The sequence below is a fragment of the Mytilus californianus genome, unplaced genomic scaffold (assembly GCF_021869535.1).
Source record: "Mytilus californianus isolate M0D057914Y unplaced genomic scaffold, xbMytCali1.0.p SCAF_12, whole genome shotgun sequence".
Lineage (NCBI taxonomy): Eukaryota > Metazoa > Mollusca > Bivalvia > Mytilida > Mytilidae > Mytilus > Mytilus californianus.
In genome coordinates this window covers 40,275,664-40,298,742 of record NW_026262604.1, presented here as the reverse complement: position 1 = coordinate 40,298,742, position 23,079 = coordinate 40,275,664, and the positions used below count along the sequence as shown (strand labels likewise).

The 23,079-nt window shown below is 32.8% G+C and overlaps 1 protein-coding gene across 1 annotated transcript in view; it reads right to left on the bottom strand.

Annotated features, from left to right (window-relative positions):
- The window catches only part of LOC127721066 (disintegrin and metalloproteinase domain-containing protein 10-like), a 41,775-nt gene extending 24,459 nt beyond the window's left edge, over positions 1-17,316 (bottom strand). The window contains exons 1-2 of the mRNA XM_052227748.1: positions 16,611-17,316; positions 2,559-2,688 (exon numbers count right to left, since the gene is read on the bottom strand). Coding sequence (XP_052083708.1) covers positions 2,559-2,688; positions 16,611-16,671 — 191 coding nt within the window. The 5' untranslated portion in view covers positions 16,672-17,316. The remainder of the gene's footprint in view (positions 1-2,558; positions 2,689-16,610) is intronic.
- Positions 17,317-23,079: the final 5,763 nt, after the last annotated feature.

Here is a 23,079-nt window from a genome sequence, read left to right as displayed (position 1 = left end):
AATTGATGAAGACCGTATCTGAAATCGAACGATTAAAACAAACTTTTAAGGTACTATATTTTCTAATGTGGCAATATAACAGCGCATACAGTAATGTTTTGTTCTTTGTGAAATCTATACCCACATAAACTTTAACACACCTTATCTGCGAATTTCCGTTTATATTTTCTGTTAATATTTTTATTTTTTTTCTGTTAGTTTTTATCAATCACTAGTCTATCCAAAATATGAAAATATTTATTTATGGAGCGATCTGGAATAAAACATCAGCGCTTCACAGTTCGTCCGTATCGAGCTAATGGTTTGAATATCCAAATCCCTTAAATCGCGCGTATAAAAATGCAATTACAATGGAAAGACTTTCAGAAACCCTCAATTTGACGAAATAAACATAGACAAGCATGAAGGGCAGTTCGAAAGGAAGTCTTACTTGCTCAATTTCAATACATTTGGACATAATACATGTCTGTTAGCATTTTATAAAGCTATCTCGCATAATTTAATGAAAATATTGTTACCATCGGTAAGCCGTTTCTCAGAAGACTAAAATCACGTGAGCGCTACAAGAACCTATATATGCATTTACACTAAAACTTATATGTCAGAGACCACTGAAAATACAGTATGTACAGATCTTCTAAAATTCAAACTGACCTAATGTCTGTGCATTCATCAATCATCGTCCATTCACCGTAGGTGTTCCCTTCATTCATCGTCCATTCACCGTACGTGTTCCGTTCATTCATCGTCCATTCATCGTACGTGCGCTCATCATTCATCATTCCATGTGTTTTCCACTCAACGTGCGCTCAACGTTCATTCATCATAGATTGTGTAAAGTGCGCTCATTGTGCGTTGATCCTTAATCGTGTATTTCGCACTCAACGTATGTTAATTCTAAATCGGGTGATATTCATTCAGCCTTAAATTAATTTTGTTACTTGCATGATTACTATTATTCTTTAGCACATACTTACAACTTCTCGTCCAATCAAATTGCTTATATTTGCCTTCTAATTTTCATAGTACATACTTTTCCTGTGTACTAAGTAACTACGCATGAATGACCACAAGGGTAAGATTTCATTGTTTCGTAATCAAGATATTTAAAACAAATATTGCCACTGGTTATTTTGAAATAAAATGATGTGTTCCAAATTAAATTAAATAGTTTGTAAATAATTTTCACGTTGATTTTTAAATATCCTGCTTTTAAAACTTTGGATCTAAAAATTGTTTTTGACAATTGCAAATTTTATCATTTAAATAAAGGGTAATACATATGGTTCTTTATACCTTGATTAGAGTACAACGATATCTTAAGATTATGATAATGTATCATCCATGCAATTACTTTGTACACAGAAAAGTGTGTACTATGAAACCTTGTGCAGGAAAATTAAAGCAACTTGGTGATCATTTTTTAAACTTTCTTAAGGAAGGTGATCTATTTCGTCATGAATTGATTGATTTATTGATTATTGGTTGCTTAATGTCCAGTGGCAAATATTTCATGCATGTTCAGGACGATGTCATGAATTGAAAAACTGTGATTATGTCTGAAGATAATGTGCCACCTATATATATAAACATATTCTGATAAATCTTTGAGTTTTTACTTTGAAATAATAAAAAAAAAAACACAAAACACAAAACCTAGAATCTCTGATCTATTGGTAGTTGCTTTTTAATGCCTATCTGCTAGACTATATCTAAGGGGACAAACTATCTCTATGTTTCAAATTTATTATATCTCTAGTTTTACTGTGAAATTAAAAAATGTTTTCAAAACATGTAAAGCTTCCACTGCAATTTAATTATTGCCTGCTTTTGGTCAATTTATTTTGTCATCTTACCATGTAAGAAGAACATGTATAGTAAAACACCGCTTTATATCAGTATACATACTTACACCAGCAGCTACCATTCATTCTGGAGTGAAGGGCCTTTTGAAATCACATATTTTACAATAACACTAGTGAGTAGATTTACAAAACTTCGTTAATGAGCTCCTTTTTACAAACACCTGTGATACAAGTAGTCAGCCAAAATAAACTATCAATAGACCAATTAAAAGATTACTCCAGTTGTAAATATGTGCTAAATTGGATAGTCTATGGAAAGGTATATACTATGAAATTAAGAGCTTGGGGTTAGCTATAATGTGTATTTTGGTTTCTTAAATAAACTTATTTTGTTGCACTACATTTGAAACAACAAATATCAAATCTCCTGGTTTTGTGCTATAAAATTTACTTAAGTCTCTCAACCTACTATCTGTATACTCAGGGCAAAAAAAAATTACATTAAATGCCGATCACTCATTCCCATTAACATTGTTTATAGCCACAATAAAAGACTTTTCAATACAAACTAAATATTAAGAACTATCTGCATTTCCGAAAAAAGATATTGAAACCCATTCCTTGTGTCTAGGCGTGCCTGCAATATTTTTAGTCGTTATTTTGTTATTTTCAAACCGGTAAACCTCGGCAGATTCAGCTACCCTACACAAAAAAAGTTGCCGATGTGTGCCGAATGGAGTTCGTTTTACATACCTTGAAAAAGCTTCAAACTGAAGATGAACTAGTTCTCCTGTTGATCGTTTTGTTCTGTGCTGGTGATGGAGTGATTCTCTGTCATAGTGGACGGCTTCTAAATAGGATACACTAGACGAGTGGAGGTGTCCTGTAATGTACAACAAATATGATGTACTAGCCGAGTGGAGGTGTCCTGGAATGTACAACAAAAAGGATACACTAGACGAGTGGAAGTGTCCTGGAATGTACAGCATAAATAGGATACACTAAACGAGTGGAGGTGTCCTTGAATGTACAACAAATAGGATACACTAGACGTGTGGGGATGTCGTGGAATGTACAACAAATAGGATACACTAGACGAGTGGGGTGTCCTGGAATGTACAACAAATAGGATACACTAGTCGAGTGGAGGTGTCCTGGAATGTACAACAAATAGAAAACACTAGACGAGTGGAGGTGTCCTGAAATTTACAACAAATAGGATACACTAGACGAGTGGAGGTGTCCTGTTAAGTACAACAAATAGGGTACACTAGACCAGTGGAGGTGTCCTAAAATGTACAACAAATAGGATACACTAGACGTGTGGCGGTGTCCTGGAATTAATAACAAATAGGATACACTAGACGAGTTGAGGTGTCCTGGAATGTACAACAAATAGGATACACTAGACGAGTGGAGGTGTCCTAGAATTTACAACAAAAATGTTGCGCTAACATAGAGTCTTAACAGTTCTCTAAGTCAAATTTAACAATACTGTGTAGAGGAAGCAGTACACAGCATTATTTTACTTTGAATTATATCGTCTGTCTTTTTGACGTTTTTCTTCATGAACCTTCAATAGCTGGAACGAAACTGGTTCCTGATTTCGCCACGTAGAGACCACTAAATGACAAAATGTAAACTTATTATAAAGCAAACGTCCCGCGCCGATTAAGTAGATTACTCGATATAAAATGTGAATGAAAATTATATGTAAAACCCAAAATCTCGAATTGCAGAAAAAGCACAAATTTTCTTTTAAAAATAGGCGTAAATGTCTTTTCTAAGGCTCAAATGTCAAAATGATGTAAATATTGAAGCAAAAATGTCTAACAAAAAACGCAAATGTCCTATCAAAAAACGCAAACTCACTCGTCGATTAATTAGATCACTATAATATAAATATAAAATCTGAATCAAAAGATACGTAAACAAGATATTTCATAATAGTTCGCAGTTTTATTCATCAAAATTATTTTACGATTTCCGAGCGGGGTTTTGCATCAACCGGCTCTACACCATACAGCCCGACAAAACCACCTGTATCCGTCAAGGATCAATTCACTTACGTTTCAATACATCGACTAAAAATATTGTTTTTAAACAATTGAATTTACAAAATTCATTTTACAAAATTCATTTTACAAAATTCATTTTATAAAGTTCTATTTCCTTCGAGGAAGGGGGTCTTATCAGCACAAATATTCTAACATCGATTTCGAACCATCATTTTAATTTGTTTCCGAACATTATGGAATGGTTAGTTAGTTCGTATTCAATTCCAGTATTTTTTATCGATAGTTGTTGTCATTATGCTTTCAATATCCAAGAACAAATCATTTATTCAGATTAATGTTACTTTTCCCCATCCCGGATGATCTTCATTGTCCGAAGTTTCAATAGATTAACGACCGTGGATCGTTTATGAATTTGTTATTTTCAGGATAAAAGCTTAGACGTTTTAACGGTTAGATAGGACAAGAAAAACGCTTTACAATTCAAATGGGTGCATAAGGTGCTATCGAATTTTTGTTTTAAGTGCCCATCTACCATCCATTTATTTCTTGGTTTGAGCTAATTTAGTACATTTACGTAAATTACTATTTTAAGAAAAGTTTTGTTTGTTTTCAATTTATTTTTAGTATTTATTGTTTTACTTTGTTTGTAATTCTTTTCATTCTTCAGTTAATCTTTTTATGTACCTCCTACAGTCCTGCTAAAATAGTTAGGGCGTTATGATTTACGGTCAGTGCGTCCGTTCGTAAGTTCGTCCCGAATCAGATTAACCCTTTCGGTTAAGATAGTTTACCAAGAAGTTGTGGTCACTTCAACTTGAAACTTATTACACATATTCATTCATTGTGATCAAATTCTTATATAATACTATAAATACTTCAATGTGATTGGTCTGTTAGAATATATTTCCTTGGGTAATCTTCGGGTCTACATTAGTTACCTATGCAAACGCTATAAAAATAAGAAGATGTGGTATGATTGCCAATGAGACAACTCTCCACAAGAGACCAAATGACTGACACAGACATTAACAACTACAGGTCACAGTACGGCCTTCAACAATGAGTAAAACCCATACCGTAAGTAAGTTATATAAGGCCCGCAAAAAAAAATGTAAAACAATTCAAACGAGAAAACTAACGGCCTGATTTGTGTACAAAATAATGAACGAAAAACAAATATGATATACAGCAACAAACTAAAACCACTGAATTACAGGCTCCTGACTTGGGACAGGCACATATAAAATGTGACGGGGTTAAATAAGTTTGAAGGCGCCAACCCTCCTCCTAACCTGGGACAGTGGTGTAACAGTACAAAAGGGCTTAACTCATTAGATGGATAAAAATCAGAAATACATCTAACAAAAACACAGAGTGGACATGGCAGGGTACTTATACATTCCCACAACAAAAAAACACTAGGTACAGATCTGAGAGTACTCGCTGTTACTGACGGCTAGTTCAAAGGCAATAACAACTAATACAAAATCATGCAGCTTGCCAAACCTTTAAACAGACTTATTCAGAAGGGATATAGTTACGATACTGTTGTCAGGTCATTAAAGATGGCATATTTTGGTATTAATATTGATTCACTCATAGGGTCTTTGCATCGGAAATAAACACATTTATTTTAAAACCAGTTTTTCGCATGATACGGGTTATGTTCTTCTCATATATTAGATGGTATGATACTAAACCAGTAACGGGAGGATTGTGCTTGATTTTCATATGATGAAGACATAATCTTTCAATCAGTTTAATTGAGGTCTGGAGCTGGCATGTTAGTAACTGCTTGTAGTCCTTTGTTAATTTATGTATCAGTATCGTTTTAATTAGTTTCTTTTGTTACCTATTCTGACGCCGGACTCGGACTTCTTTTAAACTGAGTTTTACTGTGCGTATTGCTATGTGTTTGTTTATTCTACATGTACATTGGCTAGATTTATAGAGGGAGGGTTGAGATCTCACAAAACATGTTTAACCCCGCCTCATTTTTGCGCCTGTCCCAAGTCATGAGACTCTGGCCTTTGTTAGTCTTGTATGTTTTTTAATTTTAGTACATTAATATGTTTTGGAGTTTGGTGTGACGTCCATTTTCACTGAACTTGTACACATTTTTGTTTAGGGGCCAGCTGAAGCCCGCCTCCGGGTGCAGGATTTTCTCGCTGTGTTGAAAACCCATTGGTGGCCTTCGGCTGTTTTCTGCTCTTTGGTCGGGTTGTTGTCTTTTTGACACATTCCCCATTTCCATTCTCAACTTTATCTAAGTCTAAAATATAAATCAGTACACATTCAACATACAAAGAATTTAGTCATTAACAGTCATTATGTTGATTTCACTGTGATAGAGTCAAGTGAATAAAATCCTGGGGTTCCTTGAAAGGTGAAATTTTATTCAGTTTGTGAGTGTATCGAGCCAGTTTACACATCTATAACATGAAGAAACAATGTGAAAAATCCTATAGTGAACCTTTTTAAAAACAAATTTTGAACACATTCTATACTGAACACGGAATGTGAAAGTGCGAGCTAGGCTTAATGCCCTACTCACAAATATTCAGTGTGGTTTTGGTTATGTTTCCTTTTTTATTATAGTGACATCATAAGTTAAGTCATCTTTTGGCATTTAAGTGTCAATATTACATTACCCTTATCATTATTCAATGAAAGTAATTTGATTTTAATAGTCTTTAATACTTTTAGTACTACTTTTTTCAATTCCAAGGGTCAAACAATGGTCTAATCATCTCCTCCTTTGCAACTATACGATATGATTGGTGATTACATATTTGCTGAAATGGATGCTCTCTCTCTCTCTCTCTCGATCTCTCGATCGATCGATCGATCGAATTGTTTCCTGACACGTTTAATTCTTGTATCAGAAATATCTTTTTTTAAATTATTTTAGCTAATAGAGTAACCAGTAAGAGCAATAAGGGTATGTTATATGTCCTTAAAACACAATAAAGTCAGAAAAAACTGAAGTAGATGAAACAGATCTGTATAAAATATGAAGTAATATATTTCTGTAAGAAACAAAACAATAACCTGGCAGTGATTATGTGTTTTTTTTTCACCATTATATATACAATAAAGTATTATAAAAGGAACTTCTAGCCCACGAAATATTTCGGCTGCATCCCCCGTAAAATTAAATAACATAGAGAAAAACATTTTTACTTGTATACAATGATTTGTAAAAGAAAAATTTCAATCAATGAGTGAGATAAATAAATGATATTATCTATTTTTCAAATGTAAGTAGCTTTTAGAATAATGATTTCTTTAAGTAATGCATTTGAAACTCCGGAAGAATGAACTTCTGTTTTATTTTCAATGCCTGAAATAAGAATCAATAATTATAGAGCCTAACATATCGTCATGAAATGTACAGCATTGTTCTTCTTTTGATTACAAAGAGTTCAGTTCTATATAGGACACGTGGAGAAATTGAATATTGCAAATACGTAATTACCGTAATCGGAGTTATTGAAAAATGCATCGTTAACAGTACTGTATGTATAACCTTTTGAGAGCTTAAAATTAATCAAAAGAAAAAGGACCAAAAGGTAAACAACAGTACATAAACACTTAAAAGAAAACTACACATTGAGAAACACAAACCCTATCAAACAACTGAGTGAAATCAGGTACTTCAGTACGGAACATGGTTCCTACTCGACAAACAAGACAGGTATACAGACACGCAAGACGGAAATACTGACAAACAAGACGGGAATACTGACAAACAAGACAGGTATACTGACAAACAAGACAGGTGAAATGCAAACAAGACTGGAATACTATAAAACAGACAAACGGGTTTAGTTTCAAACAATGCGACAAAACTACTGTCAATCCAACAGGAGTACTGAGGAACAATAAAAAGATGATCTGGCAATCGAGTTAGGTGTTATAAAAACATATGTACAGACAATAGTAACGAGACATGTGTACTGACAAAGAACTCACAGGTGTATTGACACACAATTTGACAAGTGTACTGACAACAATGAGAGACATATGTACTAACAAACAATGAGAGACATATGTACAAACAATGAGAGAAATATGTATTAACAAACAATGAGAGACATATTCTGACAAACAAAGTGAGACAAATTTACTGACAAACAACTGACATATGTATTGGCACGCAATTTGACAAGTGTACTGACAAACAATGAGAGACATATATATAAACAAACAATGAGAGACATATGTACTGACAAACAATGAGAGACATATTTACTGACACACACCAGACACGTGTCATGACAAATAATCAGACGGTTTACTGACATACAACATGATGGGTGAATGGACAAATACAAAACTGATATGATCAGCGAACACCTAAATAAAACAAGAGATGCGAGTAATATGATCCTCCTTCAAAACCAGGTACACCGGAAAGTTTATCATATCCTGCCATTCGTGTCTGTAAAATGTGTATTTTCCATTAGGTATTTTCTTTTCTTTTTTCCATTCTTACATCATTGATTAATTTTGTACTAATGATACATTTGTAATGTCATGTTTGCTGATTAAGGTAAATATGTTACGCTTAATAGATTATAGGCGATAAACATTAAATACATTTCAGATCCTAAAATTTTATTACAAATCACCGGTTCCTTAGAAAAAGTTTGTTAATTGGTTTTTCAATTCATCGATCTTACTTCTTCTTATTATATAAAAAATAATAGTCAATCAATTATAGTTTGTATATAAGTTAAATTCCTATTTTATAACTCTTGCTCATGATAGTTCGCTAGTGCAATAAAGTTGTTTTATATTGATCTGGTGTTAACATGCTATTTACAAGTTAGAATTTTTTTCGATCATTCAAAAAAGTTCTAACAAAAATACTGAACTCCGAGGTTAATTTAAAAAGGGGGATGTTCATAAAACCTGACGAAATCAAGAGTTAGACTATATCAACCAACTGAAACAATGGAAAACAACTGTCATATTCCTGACTTGGTACAGACATTTTCCGAAGAAAATGGTGGGTTAAACCTGGTTTTATAGCTAACTAAACCTCCTCCATGTATGACAGCTGTTTATTGCACAAATTTCCTTCTTTCCTGTTATACAATTTTTTTATGTTTTTTTAAGAAGTATAAACGGTATAAAAGAACCCAATTCGCCTTTTCAGAATCTAGAGGACTATGGGTAATCTCATTGTTCGTACACCAAAATGAAAATAACGTCACGTCATTGGTTGAATTTCCAATGTTTAGGAAGTTTTTAACCAATCAAATGGTAGCTCCCTTAGCAGTTTAAGAATCTAAAGGACTATGGGTTATTTCATTGTTCGTACCCCAAAATGAAAATAACGTCACGTCATTGGTTGAATTTCAATTGTTAAGAACGTTTTAAACCAATCACAGCGTTTTGGTGTACGCTTTTGAAAATATTACCCAGAATGCATTAGATTCTGAAACGGCGAATTCTACAATACTGAACGAGAATCCTGCTTTATTCCAAGATTGATACCATCTACGATATACATTAATCCAGCGAAAGAGGTTTTCGACAACAACGAAAAAAAAATTATTTTGAGAAATGATAAATATGTCAATATCTCTGCAGATAGAGACACATTTCTGATGTTTTATCGAATATCTACACGCAACATCAAAAGCTTTGAAATCTAATATGTTCATCATTGTAAATTATCTAATGTTTAACTCAGAGAAATATTCATTTAGTTACAAGTTTGAAGAAATTTTCAGAGTATAAACTAAGTTGATTTAATAAAAGTGCAATTCTAAAATGAAAAAAAGAGAGCATATTGGGAAATTATTAATTTTAATTATTGTTGAGAGGTATTCCACATTCCGCAGACACAACATATCATACATTCTATTAAATGACTATCGGAAAGTGCGTTGCGTCTTTCACAAGATTGGACCTGAACTTCCACTCATTCGAATCCGTTATGAGACTGTAGTGTGGGGTGACATATCTTCCTACAGGCAGATTATTGTGAGTAAGCACATTTCAAGTGCAGCCGAGCACTTGTCGGACAAGTGAAAAGCAGGGTATCTTCATGGTGTAGTAATAAACTATCATCTTTATTATACACATGATATTTGCCGCTGGATATTAAACAGACACCAACCAATAAATCAATTAATTTTATTACATAAGATACGTTACATACAATCATTATTCAAGATGATTGTGTATTTCACCTTTAATACTATTGATATTAATTAGTGTAAACCATTTCTGTGGACAAAACGTTTAACGGATAGAAGCCCATGGAGTGTTGTCATTGACGCAAGCGACTTTGGGAATTTGCAATTTATTGGCTTATACAGTCTCCTAATTACATTCAGACGAATGAGAATACAGGGATTCTGTAATTAAACTCATCATTGATACCAGGATTAAAATTCTGTACACCAGACGCGCGTTTCGACTACGAAAGACTCATCAGTGACGCTTGATTAAAAAACGGTAAAAAGGTCAAATATAGTACGAAGTTGAAGAGCATTGAGGACCCTAAATTCCGAAAGGTTTTTCCAGATACAGCTGAGTTAATCTGTTCCTTGGTAGAAAATCCTTAAAACATACAACTAACTGTTAACCCTTTAAAGCAAATCAACAATTCAAAAAGTATGAAAGAGAGAGAAAACTGACCATCAGGTAAATAATCATTCAGTACAAACTGACCACTACATCAATAATCATTCACAAAGAAGGGAAAGGAAACTGACCACTACATCAATAATCATTCACAAAGAAGGGAAAGGAAACTGACCACTACATCAATAATCATTCACAAAGAAGGGAAAGGAAACTGACCACTAAATGACAGTTATTCACAAATGGTGTTGCATTGTGGAAACGTAAGTGGTTAGTTATTACTGATAGATTTAGGCTATTTTAGAGGACACATAGACTTTTGAATGTAATATGCGCAAAATCATTGCTGTGACGTAAACCTATTCATTAATCGTTATTTCTTTTAAATAAAATTGAGAATGGAAACGGGAATGTGTCAAAGAGACAACAACCTGACCAAAGAGCAGAAAATAGCCCAAGGCCACCAATGGGTCTTCAACACAGCGAGAAAATCCCGTACTCGGAGGCGGGCTTCAGCTGGCCCCTAAATAATAATGTATACTAGTTCAGCGAAAATTGACGTCATCTACTAAACAACGAAACATATAAATGAACCATAATTTAAAAAAAAACATACAAGACTAACAAAGGTCAGAGGTTCCTGACATTGGACAGGCGCAAAAATGCGGCAGGATTAAACATGTTTTGTGAGATCTCAACCCTCCCCATACCTCTAGACAATGTGGAATAAACAAACTCACAGCAATATGCACAGTAAAACTCAGTTTAAGATAGATCATAGGTATATATTTCCTGAGATATAAATTTTCTTATACTTTGCGAAAATGAAGATTTTACTATGCTTTTTTCAAAAATATAATAAAAAATATGGGTCACCGTGCTATTTTCTAAGCTACGAGTCGTTGAAAATTGCCTAAATTTGGTTAGATTGTTCATGAAAAAACACATTTGTGCGCATAAAAAAAAATCTATGAGATAGAATTTTGAAATAAATTGTGAGAAGATAGGTTTTATAATATGTTTTAAGAAAATAAAAAGAAAAAATGGTGTCACCGAACTTGTTTTCTTGCTACAAGTAAAAATTAAAAATTTCCCTATCAGTCCAGTATATATTTTTTACTAAAAGAGTTATCTTCCCTGAAATGGCTTATTTCAAAAAAATGATTAAAAAAACACAAAATTTGATATTTGTTTAAATATTTTGACTTATACAATAAATCACCAATTTTTATTTACGTAAATAAACAGCCTAACCAATAAATTGTAAATCTGTCTCCAAATTTGCAGATTTAGGCAAATAACTAGACCGATTTTGTACTGGGATTGTACAATCCAAGATGGCGGTATACCATGAATCTACCTTAAAAGAAGTCGGAGTCCGATGTTAGAATAGGTAACAGAAGAAACTAAGCAAAATTACAATGATACATAAATTAACAAAGGACTACTAGCAGTTACTGACATGCCAGCTCCAGGTCTCAATTAAACTGATTGAAAGATTATGTCTTCATCATATTGAATATATAAAAGAACAGTAGTCTCTTTCTTCATGATTGAGTACAAGTATTAGCTAGTAATTATCATTAGGAAAGGCGTCATTATTCTTTACAAACTTGGAAACTTGCCAACATTTTGGAACAAAAGTTAACACAAGTAAAATTACGATACACACAGGTACAAAGGACACATATCAAAAGCTTTCGCTTTTATATATGTATAAACCTTGTATACTGTAAATTGGTAGCCGCGAGGCTTAGATATATTGTAGAGTTTACGTTTAGTTTAGAGATAATTTCCTAATGCTTGTTGACTGAGACTTTGGTTGGCTTCCTTCTTTGTTTCTATAAACATTTGCCCAAGCATTGTAATGAGGATTGACATCCGCAACCATTATAACTAGGCGGAGTTAAACCTGTATACATTATACTTTAATTTGATTGGATGTTATCCTTGAGGTTTGGAATCTGTATACAATGAATACAGGTTTAACTCCACCTATTTATATTGTTTGCAGATGTCAATCTTAATAACAATGCCTGAGCAAACATTCATACAAACAAAGCAAGCAAGCAAGCATGACAACCAAAGGTTTACTCTACAAGCATAAGGAAATTAGCTCTAATGTTTGATAGCTTTATGTTCGATTCACTGTGTTTCTCATTTGTTCTTTTTCTTCCGTCTTTTTTTGTTTTCTTAATTTGTTTGTTATTGTTGACGTTTTCCGATGAACACGGATTTTTAAGGGTGGGTTTATTGGCTTATAATTGGTTATTTTACGTACGAAAAAATAATAACATCCCAATTTGACCTTTCTTTTCAAATTTATTCAGGCTCACTTTGTCATTTTTAACATATTTCTTTATCAATATTATGAGTGTAATTCATGTTGTGGATTATTGTATGTCTCGTAACTTCAACATCATATTTATACTTTTTTTTAAATTCAAATATACCTTACTAATTAGATACAAGAAGATGTGGTATGAGTGCCATTGAGACAACTCTCCATCCAAGTCACTATTTGTAAAAGTAAACCATTATAGGTCAAAGAACGGCCTTCAACACGGAGCCTTGGCTCACACCGAACAGCAAAGTACATAAATGTATTTACACATTACGAAAAACTGTACGTTTCATAATCATAACTTTGAAATATTAGTACAATATAGTGCGTACGATTTTGTTTTAATATTCTGTCATAATCTAAATGCACTTGGTTTTGACTTCTAATAAATGGGTGGTTTTAGTGCATCATTCAAGATGACATCGTGTTTATTTGAGCTCGTTGGTATTAGTGTGCAATTAACAAAAGAAATTAAGTTTGAAAAGACGTCACATTAATAGTTTAAATAAAAGACACCGGGCTCCTGTTATCTTTTATACGAACCAACGCTTATCCATTGTATCCCCTTTATGGAATTTCTGTTACAATATCAAATCGATGCCATTATCATCCGATTGTATGGTTATAGTTTTTATTCCTTTGACATAACTTTCATCGTTTCAATTCAGTGAATTAACAAAAATAAAATGCATTATCATTAATGTTACTGATATAATCTGTTACAAATTATCGCTATGGTAGCACAAATACATACGTAAACTGACAAATGTCAGATGGGAGTAGTATTACCACTTATTGATATTGTAGTTTAAAAAAGACTTGTCGTGCTCGTTTTATTTTTATAACAAGCTTCATTACATTGAAAGGATGAAGGAGGAGTTCATTGTAAGAATTGAATTACTATTTGTTGTTTTATTGGACAGGTGTTGTTCCATGAAAGCCCATCAGTGAATTTCACGAAACATGTTGTATGAATCGCAATAGCGTTAATATTTTATTGTACGTTTACTAAAGGTTTTGTATAAACCATATAAACTTTTTAAAAAATCAGAATGAAAGAAAGAAAAAATTAAGTTAAATGTCCATTTCATTCACGTTGTTTTGAAACGTGAATGCGGCACTGCTGTTATAGTAACAGTATAGATTTATTTAAATATGTGGCATTTTCAATTTTCAGTGTCATTGTGTATTGTTTGTTATATGATATCATTTCCGAAGGAGAAATTTACTTTTCAAAATTCAATAATAGAAATATAAAGTGAAGCAATTTAAATAAGTAGTTAAAAGTTATAGAAATAATACGAACTGCTGTGGATGAAATGATAATTTATAGGAAAATTTATTACAATGTAAAAATTATTTGCTCATTGTTTTTGAATGACCTTTCCTTACATATATGAAATTTGGACTCTGTTGGGTGGTTGTCGCAGTTTATTTCAGGGTACTATGTGCATGTAAAATTAGATCGATTGACTGTCGCTTGCTCAACGTCATGTAGTAATTATTTCATGCTGCTCAGGACGAGAAACCATAAACGATTTCTATTTCAAAATGTAGGTCCTGAAAAAATATCAAGATAAGTTAGAAATAGGTCTCTTCAATTGATGTTTTGAAATATAAAATTGCCAGTTTTTAAAATAACTCATATGAAAATGTATATTGTGAATAAGAAAATACACAATGGTATTTCTAATTTCACACTCAGTTGAAGGACCAATTGTATTTATTTATTTCATGTCAGCACTGTCAAAAGAAAGTTATGGCATGTTGTTTGTATTTCTGGTCTGGAAGTCTGCCAATAGGTCCGTACCTCTTTTTTCTGATGTAAACTCTGCTTAAATTATTGTGCGCATGCATTTAAATCATTGGTAAAACATTTGCAGACTATTTTCTAATGTTATTTTTTTTAAAGATATGCCCCATACTTCGGACTGAAATAAGGAAAAAAGCTGCTTGTAACACGTCACATCTTAAGTTAAAACAAGAATGTGTCCATAGTACACGGATGCCACACTCGCACTATTATTTTCTATGTTCAGTGGACCGTGAAATTGGGGTAAAAACTCTAATTTGGTATTAAAATTAGAAAGATATCATAGGAAACATGTGCACCTAGTTTCAAGTTGATTGGACTTCAACTTCATCAAAAACTACCTTGATCAAAAACTTTAACCTGCCCACTCGCACTATCATTTTCTATGTTCAGTGGACCGTTAAATTGGGGTAAAAACTCTAATTTGGCATTAAAATTGGAAAGGCCATATTATAGGAAACATGTGTACTAAGTTTCAAGTTGATTGGACTTCAACTTCATCAAAACCTTACTTGACCAAAAACTTTAACCTGAAGCAGGACAGACGGACGAACGGACGAACGGACGGACGAACGGACGGACGCACAGACCGAAAAACACAATGCCCCTCTACTATCGTATGTGGGGCATAAAAATGGTAGGTAAAGGGAAACTCGGACTTTATTTAGTTATTTTCGAGTTGACTATAGTGTTGACGCTTGAAACAAAATATCTGTGAGACCAAAGACGTTACACTTTCGGATTTCAAGATTAACAATGAAAGTATGTAGTCCAAATTAGAATGATGTGATTTTAAGCACAGAAAATTGTTAAACAACAATAACGAACAAATTTGGTCGATTTACCGAAAAGTGTACCAGCCAAGTTAAAATATGTTCAGTCAGGATTCTTCTTTGTCAAAATTATCTCCCAAGTATGCCACCTAATTTTTATAATCGTAAAAATGGAAACCATCGTAGTAATGACACGCTGTTAATTTAGCTCTTGGGAACCGATAAATTTATCCTCGTAGCATCATTACGATCCTTATGTGCCGGTTGTATTTTAAAAGACAAACGTATCTACTAGCTATTTAGCATCATTTAATTTAGTTTTATGCATTTGGTCAACTTAAAACTATTGTCTGATCGGTTGTCAGGGGGAATTTTCGAAAGTTAAAAAATATTTAAAAAATTCTAATTAAATATTTCGTGGAAGGGCAGACTAAACATTTTCAGAAGTTTGAGACTAATTACCCTAGATAACACACACAAAAAAATGAAGTTTTTTTTTGAAGTTATGCATTTTTAAGATCCACTTGAAACGTCTGTCGTCAAGTACTGGTCTCGCTGGTGCAGAGATGCAAATTCATGCTTTTAAAAGATCAATTTATTTTCTTTCTTTGGAATATTTTTCGGCGGAATTTATGCTTATGCACAAAAAAGATCCACATGTATTTGCACCTACTACAATCGACTGTTTTGTGAAAATTTGTCTATGCTTTAAAGGTTTACAAATAATTCGAAGCTCCATACCATAATTTAAGTAAAAACACATACATATGATGCATAAAACCCTAAATTAGGCACACTCATTAAACTTTTAAAGCCCATAGAAACAGATGTAAACAATTTAAATGTACCAACTTGGCCTTTTTTTACCTTCTCTAACAAAGAGTTCCATTTCTTTTGTTTAATTTCAACTGGGTTTCCGCCTGTGTTAGGTTAAATGATAATAGATTTCAAATCTGTAAAGTGGTATGAGATGATTCAAAACCGGGTGAAAATAGTTTTTATATTTGGAATAAAGCGTTTCAAATATTTATCAGCTAACGTTATAAATTTTATATAAATTCTGATTAATGGTCCCGACATCAGGATATATGGTATGGTGATATGTTTAAAGAAACCCAGCAAAAGATTCACTAAAATGAATTAAAACATTAAATCTAAAGGATTTATCTGAATCTATTACCACGTGTACCATTTTAATTGGTTAGACCGTTTGTGATTCAAAAATTGACCGCTTAATCAAACACATATACTTACCGTAGACCAGGGAAATAAGAAAGTGATTAAACAGCAAACAGATTGGTCCAATGTCCACCATTTTTTAAATATTATATTTTTGTTACGCACCGTGTAAAGACATTACTGGTAACATCTGTCAATTTCTCTGTGCTAATTATCGTCATTATTAATTGGCTAATTAGATTAGTTACATTTGTACACAATAGTTATCGTTTTAGTCACTGTGTCGGCTCACCATTGTTTCTTTAAAAAGTTACAGATGTTATGTGTATGCTCTGTCTCGAATGTGTTCTGGTTGAGTTCATAATTATCGCAATACTCCAAATTCAATAACAAATAAATATAGATAAAATCGTTGCTCTTATTGTTCGGTTCAGTGAACATGTGAAAATTGCTAGAGGTTCACATCAATATGGATACAAGAAATTATACAGAAACGGTTACAGTGGTGCTCAGTTCAAAACTATAATTGTACTCGTAATTTCGAATATTCTTCACCACTTAAAACTATGTCCTATATTAATCTTCCCAAAGTCAACTCAAATCCATTTAACCACCACCACGATATATTTTACTATACTCTGACCAACAAAAAGCATATAGAATATGTCAGTCTACCATTGTAAATTGTCACACGTTAATTACAATGTGTAACTAGATACATGGAACAAGTTGAATTTCATTATAATTTAAATATTATTCCATAGATGTTGTCAATATAAGCATCTACCTATGATTAGAAATGTCAATTTTTACCTGTCCAGGTAGACTAGGTATTGATCTCTAATTAATGTCTCAGGTAGCCATGATGTTACATCTTCTACTTCAATCAGCAGCAAATATTGGTAATTGATACATTTGTTAATACAAGGGTACTTTAAATTATAATGGCCTGTGATGTGTTTAAGATCTGTGAGGTTAATATTCAGCATTGCCTTGCTGGATTGTTGGCCGTTTGTGTAACACCACCGAACAGAATATCTTGTACATCTGTGAAATACATTGACGTATTAGGAACACATATTAAGACAAGTCTGTTTTAACTTGTTTTACATCAAGGCAATATATTTATTTCTTAATGGTATAAGCCAACAAAAGGTAAAACACACATAAAAATTAAACACATCCCTGAAAAACTTAGCACCCCATTATTCTCAAATCTTTGTTCTTTTCACCCATTATTCTCTCTTCTGTAAACTTCCATCCAGACCCTCATAAATCAAAACACAAAAACCTTAACAGGAAGTGGAAGCAAAAGGCAGAAAAGACAATGATAGCATTACATTGTATATGGAATCTGCGCATCTGTCTGTGGCATACAGTGTTTTATTTGCATTAAAAGTGACAGATAAATGGTAATTAAAAAGTCCCTTCTTTCAGTAGTTACAATCAATTTCAAACAGATATTCATCAACAATAATGAATAATTCATCATGGTTATTATAGGCTTCATATGTAGTCGAGTGTATGATTACTCAAAAATTAAATCAAAGCTTCAAATTCATGATCTCGTCATTATTCATTGAAATTGTGCAGCTATGGTAGAATAAATATTTACACGATTTTAGTGTAATTTAAACCAACGTGGTTCTATGATATATACTACTAAAATAACGAGGTCCAACTTGTTAGCCGGCATGACGTAAAAACAACGAATCAAAGAACTCAACTTTATATATAACTAATATACGACAATGGTGTTGATTAAGAATTACACTAGTCCAGGCCCTTTTGTTTTTCCACATAATTAATATTACCAATAATTAACCAGTTCCGGGTCGAATCCGATACCTATACCAATAGTATATGTCACATAACGTCATTAGAGCTAATTTCCTAATGCTTGTAGTTAAAAGGTATGGTTGGCCTGTCACGGAATAGAAGTTCCTTCATAATATAAGTTCCAAAAGGAAAAAATATTCTGGAATATTATTTCCACAGGAATAAATATTACAGTATATGTTCCTAACGGAATAAATGGTATAGAATATTTGTTCCAACAGGAATAGATATTATGACATTGTTTATAACAAAGTTTCCAGTGGAACTTCTGTTAGGCGGAACAAATATACGTTGACAGGCCTTGATTATGTAAATGTTGTCTAAGCATTGTAATTACGATTGAGCAAACGTTAATACAACAAAGCAAGCAAGCCAACCAAACCTTTAAACTACAAGCGTTAGGAAAATAGCTCTAATGGATGCATTTGAGATAACAAAGAGCATTCACAAAACGATCTTCATTTCACGATTGAATGAGTGGAAACGTTTTCATCTTGCACGAACAATTGACGTTTGGATGACTGGATAATTGATATTTATCATGCCATTGCGTATAAATTTAATACAGTAAAGAAAGTTCGAGCAACAGTCGAGTCACCTTAAATAAGCTTGAATTTCTTATAAGTCGGTGTTACAAATAAACCAATACGCAATTGTCAGTATACAAAGAAATATTAAAAACAGTTTATTGTTACATGTTTAAATGGTTAATACTATACTACGAGGTATAACCGCCGTACAGTTGATTCCGGACGTTAATCGCTACATCGCAAAGCAATGTTGGTAGATATACCGTTCTTATATTTACACCAAAGACTAATTGACTAACTGTTCAGTTAAGTATTCAATGTTTATGAAAACAAAGTTTACTGCTCCTGGCAGCATTGTATATCATTTATATTACATGAGCACCATGTGACTATTTTAAATAGACAGGTCTGTAAATTACTTGTAAACATCGCGAAACAAACACTATGTGTGACTCAAACTTGATTAAACTACAAATAGAGCATAGTTGGTTGGCTCTTTCACTAAATGCGACCGTGTACTTTGTGCTTTGTTGTTGTTAAAATACATAATACGAATGAGAAACCCGTTGTTTTAATTTTATTTGAAGACATTTACTTGAAAAACTGACCTCAGAAATTTGACACTGTACGATTCATTTTCTTTGTAGTTTGTTTTCTTTCTTTAGTACCGTTCGTTGTACATTCTTGTACTGTTCGTTGTGCAAAAGCCTATCAATACGGTAGAAATATGTATGACATGGCGTGACAAATGTTCAAAGCTTTTTTAAGCGAGTTATAAAACTTTTCAAAGGAAATTCGTCGTAGAAAAACGTTATGTTCATGGATGTTCTGCTCCAGTAAATTTTCGGATCCATGACAAGCTAATAGCAAACTCACCAACAATATTTGAATATTCATGATATGAACGTGGTTATACCCGTGTATATTCAAGTAAGCATCTACGACTAGCTTGCATTTCAAATTGTAAATATCATCAATATTAAAGTCATTTAAAAACTATTTTCAGTTGTTGTATGTCGAATAATCATATAAAACGACAATGAAAATTCATCGCACTTCCAAAAAGGAAAGAGTTCCATATGGCACCCCCACGGAATAAACTGTAATACATTATTGTGTTCTTTTAGTATGGTAGGGGTGCCATATGGAACTCTTACCCAGTAATCAATATTATGGATTTTGCTGCTTAATAACACTTTTTTGGACTTTAATCCTGTTGTTTTACATTAAAAAGATACATTCTAACGAAATTCTATTAAAACATACATTCAAATCTATTATTTTGTATTTTCAAAAAGTAAACAAACGTAGTTTTTCCCATCATCCTTTATTCTACAATAGACATACTCGCATACAACAGTGAAAATGAACTAACTGTACATTATCTACATTGCATAATTCCTTCCCCTTTGAGTTACTTCGCATTTGTGCCTGTATTTTTCAAAAGATTGACAAAAGTAAATCTAGATAATAATAATTATCTTAAAAAATATTGCCTGGAAAGTTCTAAATTATTTATAATGTTGGGTATTTTCAAATAATAGTATTTTACAAAAATAAAAAAAGTATGCAAATTACCAACATTTAGATATAGAAACTATAAAAAGCAAAGGACAGAAATTGGCGTTCCATTATTTCAACTTAAATTGTCTTTGTAAAGGGTTATTCGATAAAAGTGTCGATGCATGCTAAATGAAGACTGTTGTATAACTGTTTGATACAGTCAGTTACAGCTGAAACATTTGAGTAAGTACTTTGTGCATTAAAAAAATGTGTTTGTCTGTAAGGTGAAATATATCGGAACCTAAATTTTTTTAATTAGATTATGAAAATATGGAAACAAACTGACTTTACAGGTTTTTCTGTCTCTGTATCGTGTTATTTAGTTAGTGCACACGTCTCTTCTATCTGACACACTTCCCTGTCTAGAAGTCAATAAGCAGATATTTCTTGTGAAAGCGTAGCATACTGTTATGCGGTTCTTGTATGAATGCCGTGGATGTTGCATTTCCAACACGGGCATCAAACTTAACGGACTCATTCCGACCAGATTTGAACACGTATTAACACATCCCACACATCCACGCGGATGCCTCTCCCATAACACGACTCGTTCTGCTTGGCGGGAGAAATCCGTGCGACTACTGTACGGTTGTCTATCCTTCGAACGTGAATATCAATATTGTATAGGTATATATATATAAGATTGTTAATCACTTCATATATATAATATTTTCGACCTTACAAAGTTTATAGTGATTTTTTATATTTAATACTTGGAAGTTAAAAAAAAAGGGTTTAATGATGTTATTCATGTTGTTATTTGGAGAACTGATTATTGGCGGCTGATCTTTGATTGTTTCGTCTCAATTTATTCCAAACGTGTATAGACTTAGGACGCTTTAATAGAGCTTTACTAATGTAAGAACCACATATCGATTGTTAAAAAGTCCCTTTTAACGTCCAGCGGCGGATTTACTGGAGTGGGGGTGGTTTATGTCGCTACATATATGATTTCTGCATAGACTTTACAAGCCCCACTCATGAAAATATTGATATTTCTAGATTAAAACTTGCTGTTACAAACGTTTTGAAATCATTTAAGAATAAGGAATATATCTCTCTAATGCAAAGCTTTGATTCCTTGTCCGGATTAGGCTATATTCTAGGTTAATTTTTGTTTTAATCAGCTCTTCCAACGTTTTTATTAGGTTTTGGATTTTCAAATATTTCGGCCTCCAGCATCACTAAAGAGACATTTATTGTCGTAATGCGCATCTCAGACTGGTACATAAAATTGGTACCGTCAATGTTATTACCTTGTAAGTACCCTCCCCCTTTTTAAAAATCCGGGATCCGCATCTGATATATTTTGGTTAATGACTCATTTGTGTCGTTTGGTTGCTGTCTCATTGAAGTGAAAATCATGATTCCGCCTTTTATTCATGGTTTATATTTAATCCTTAAAAATTCTAGCTAGATTTTAATTTGTAATTACAAAAACTGTGTAAAACAAGCTGTTGTCCGTTTGTTACATGTTATTCAAAGTACAAGATGTTGGACTTAACAACACGTATAATTACTTCACTAATCAACTTTGTATAATTAAACGTGTGAGTAATACCTTGTTTGTGCAGGAATATTAGTAAAAAGTCAGTTTTTAAGTTTGAAGAATTGTTTTAATATTACATCAGTTTAAATAGGGAATAAGAAACCATACAGATTTTAAAAAGCCTACAAAGTATATAAAAAAACTGTTTTGATTAAATTTTATTGTATCGTATGTTAGTTCCCTTCCACATTAAATACCAGGTCTGAACCTGTGTCGCTGCATGCGATTGATTTTATTAACATGTATCCTGAAGCATATCTGATCATTCCCTTTCAATTGAAGCCAAGAAATTTTGACGAAAATTTTCCTTGTTCAATGAGTGTTGTAAACTTTCAAACTAACGGCAAATAGGAAGTGAATGCACGGTGGATGTAAAAACTGCTTTCTCGCTACAACTGAAAATTATCAAAGTGCACACAAAATACTAAACCATTCATTCCCCTTCATAGAAGTTAAGAAAACGAAAATGTTCCTTGTACAATGAGTGTTGTCTAAATTCAAACTGGCTACACGGCGGATGTAGAAACTGCTTACTGGCTTCCATTCAACATTATCAAGCAGTAGACCAAATATCAAATCATCCCTTTTCATAGAAATCAGGAAAACTTTGATTAAAGTTTCCTACAGTAACCCAAGTTCTTTCGGACGGACGGACGGACGTAGTCGAGCGGTTTCTACACGCACGCATGTAAAAAGGAAAGTTGGGGTCTATAAAGAAAACTTGTTTAACCCTGTCATACATGTATGTACATGTTTATATTGTACATACAGCTGTCTACCGTTGAAGATCGATGTTGGATTCTAGATGTCAACATTTTTTTTCCTTTTTTTTCTATTTTTCTATTTTTTATATGATCAACGAGTATTTAAAAATGTGGTTGTGTGTTAATTTCTATTATCAAACACAGGATATTTTAAATCTAAATGCAGTTACTTAATTTGTTGATTTGGTGAATTATATCTGAATAAACGCCTCCTTTTGTTTTGTTTTTTTAATTGTCTAATATTAAATTATAATTAACAGATTCTTTGACATAATGTAATATGTGTTGTTATTTTCTAG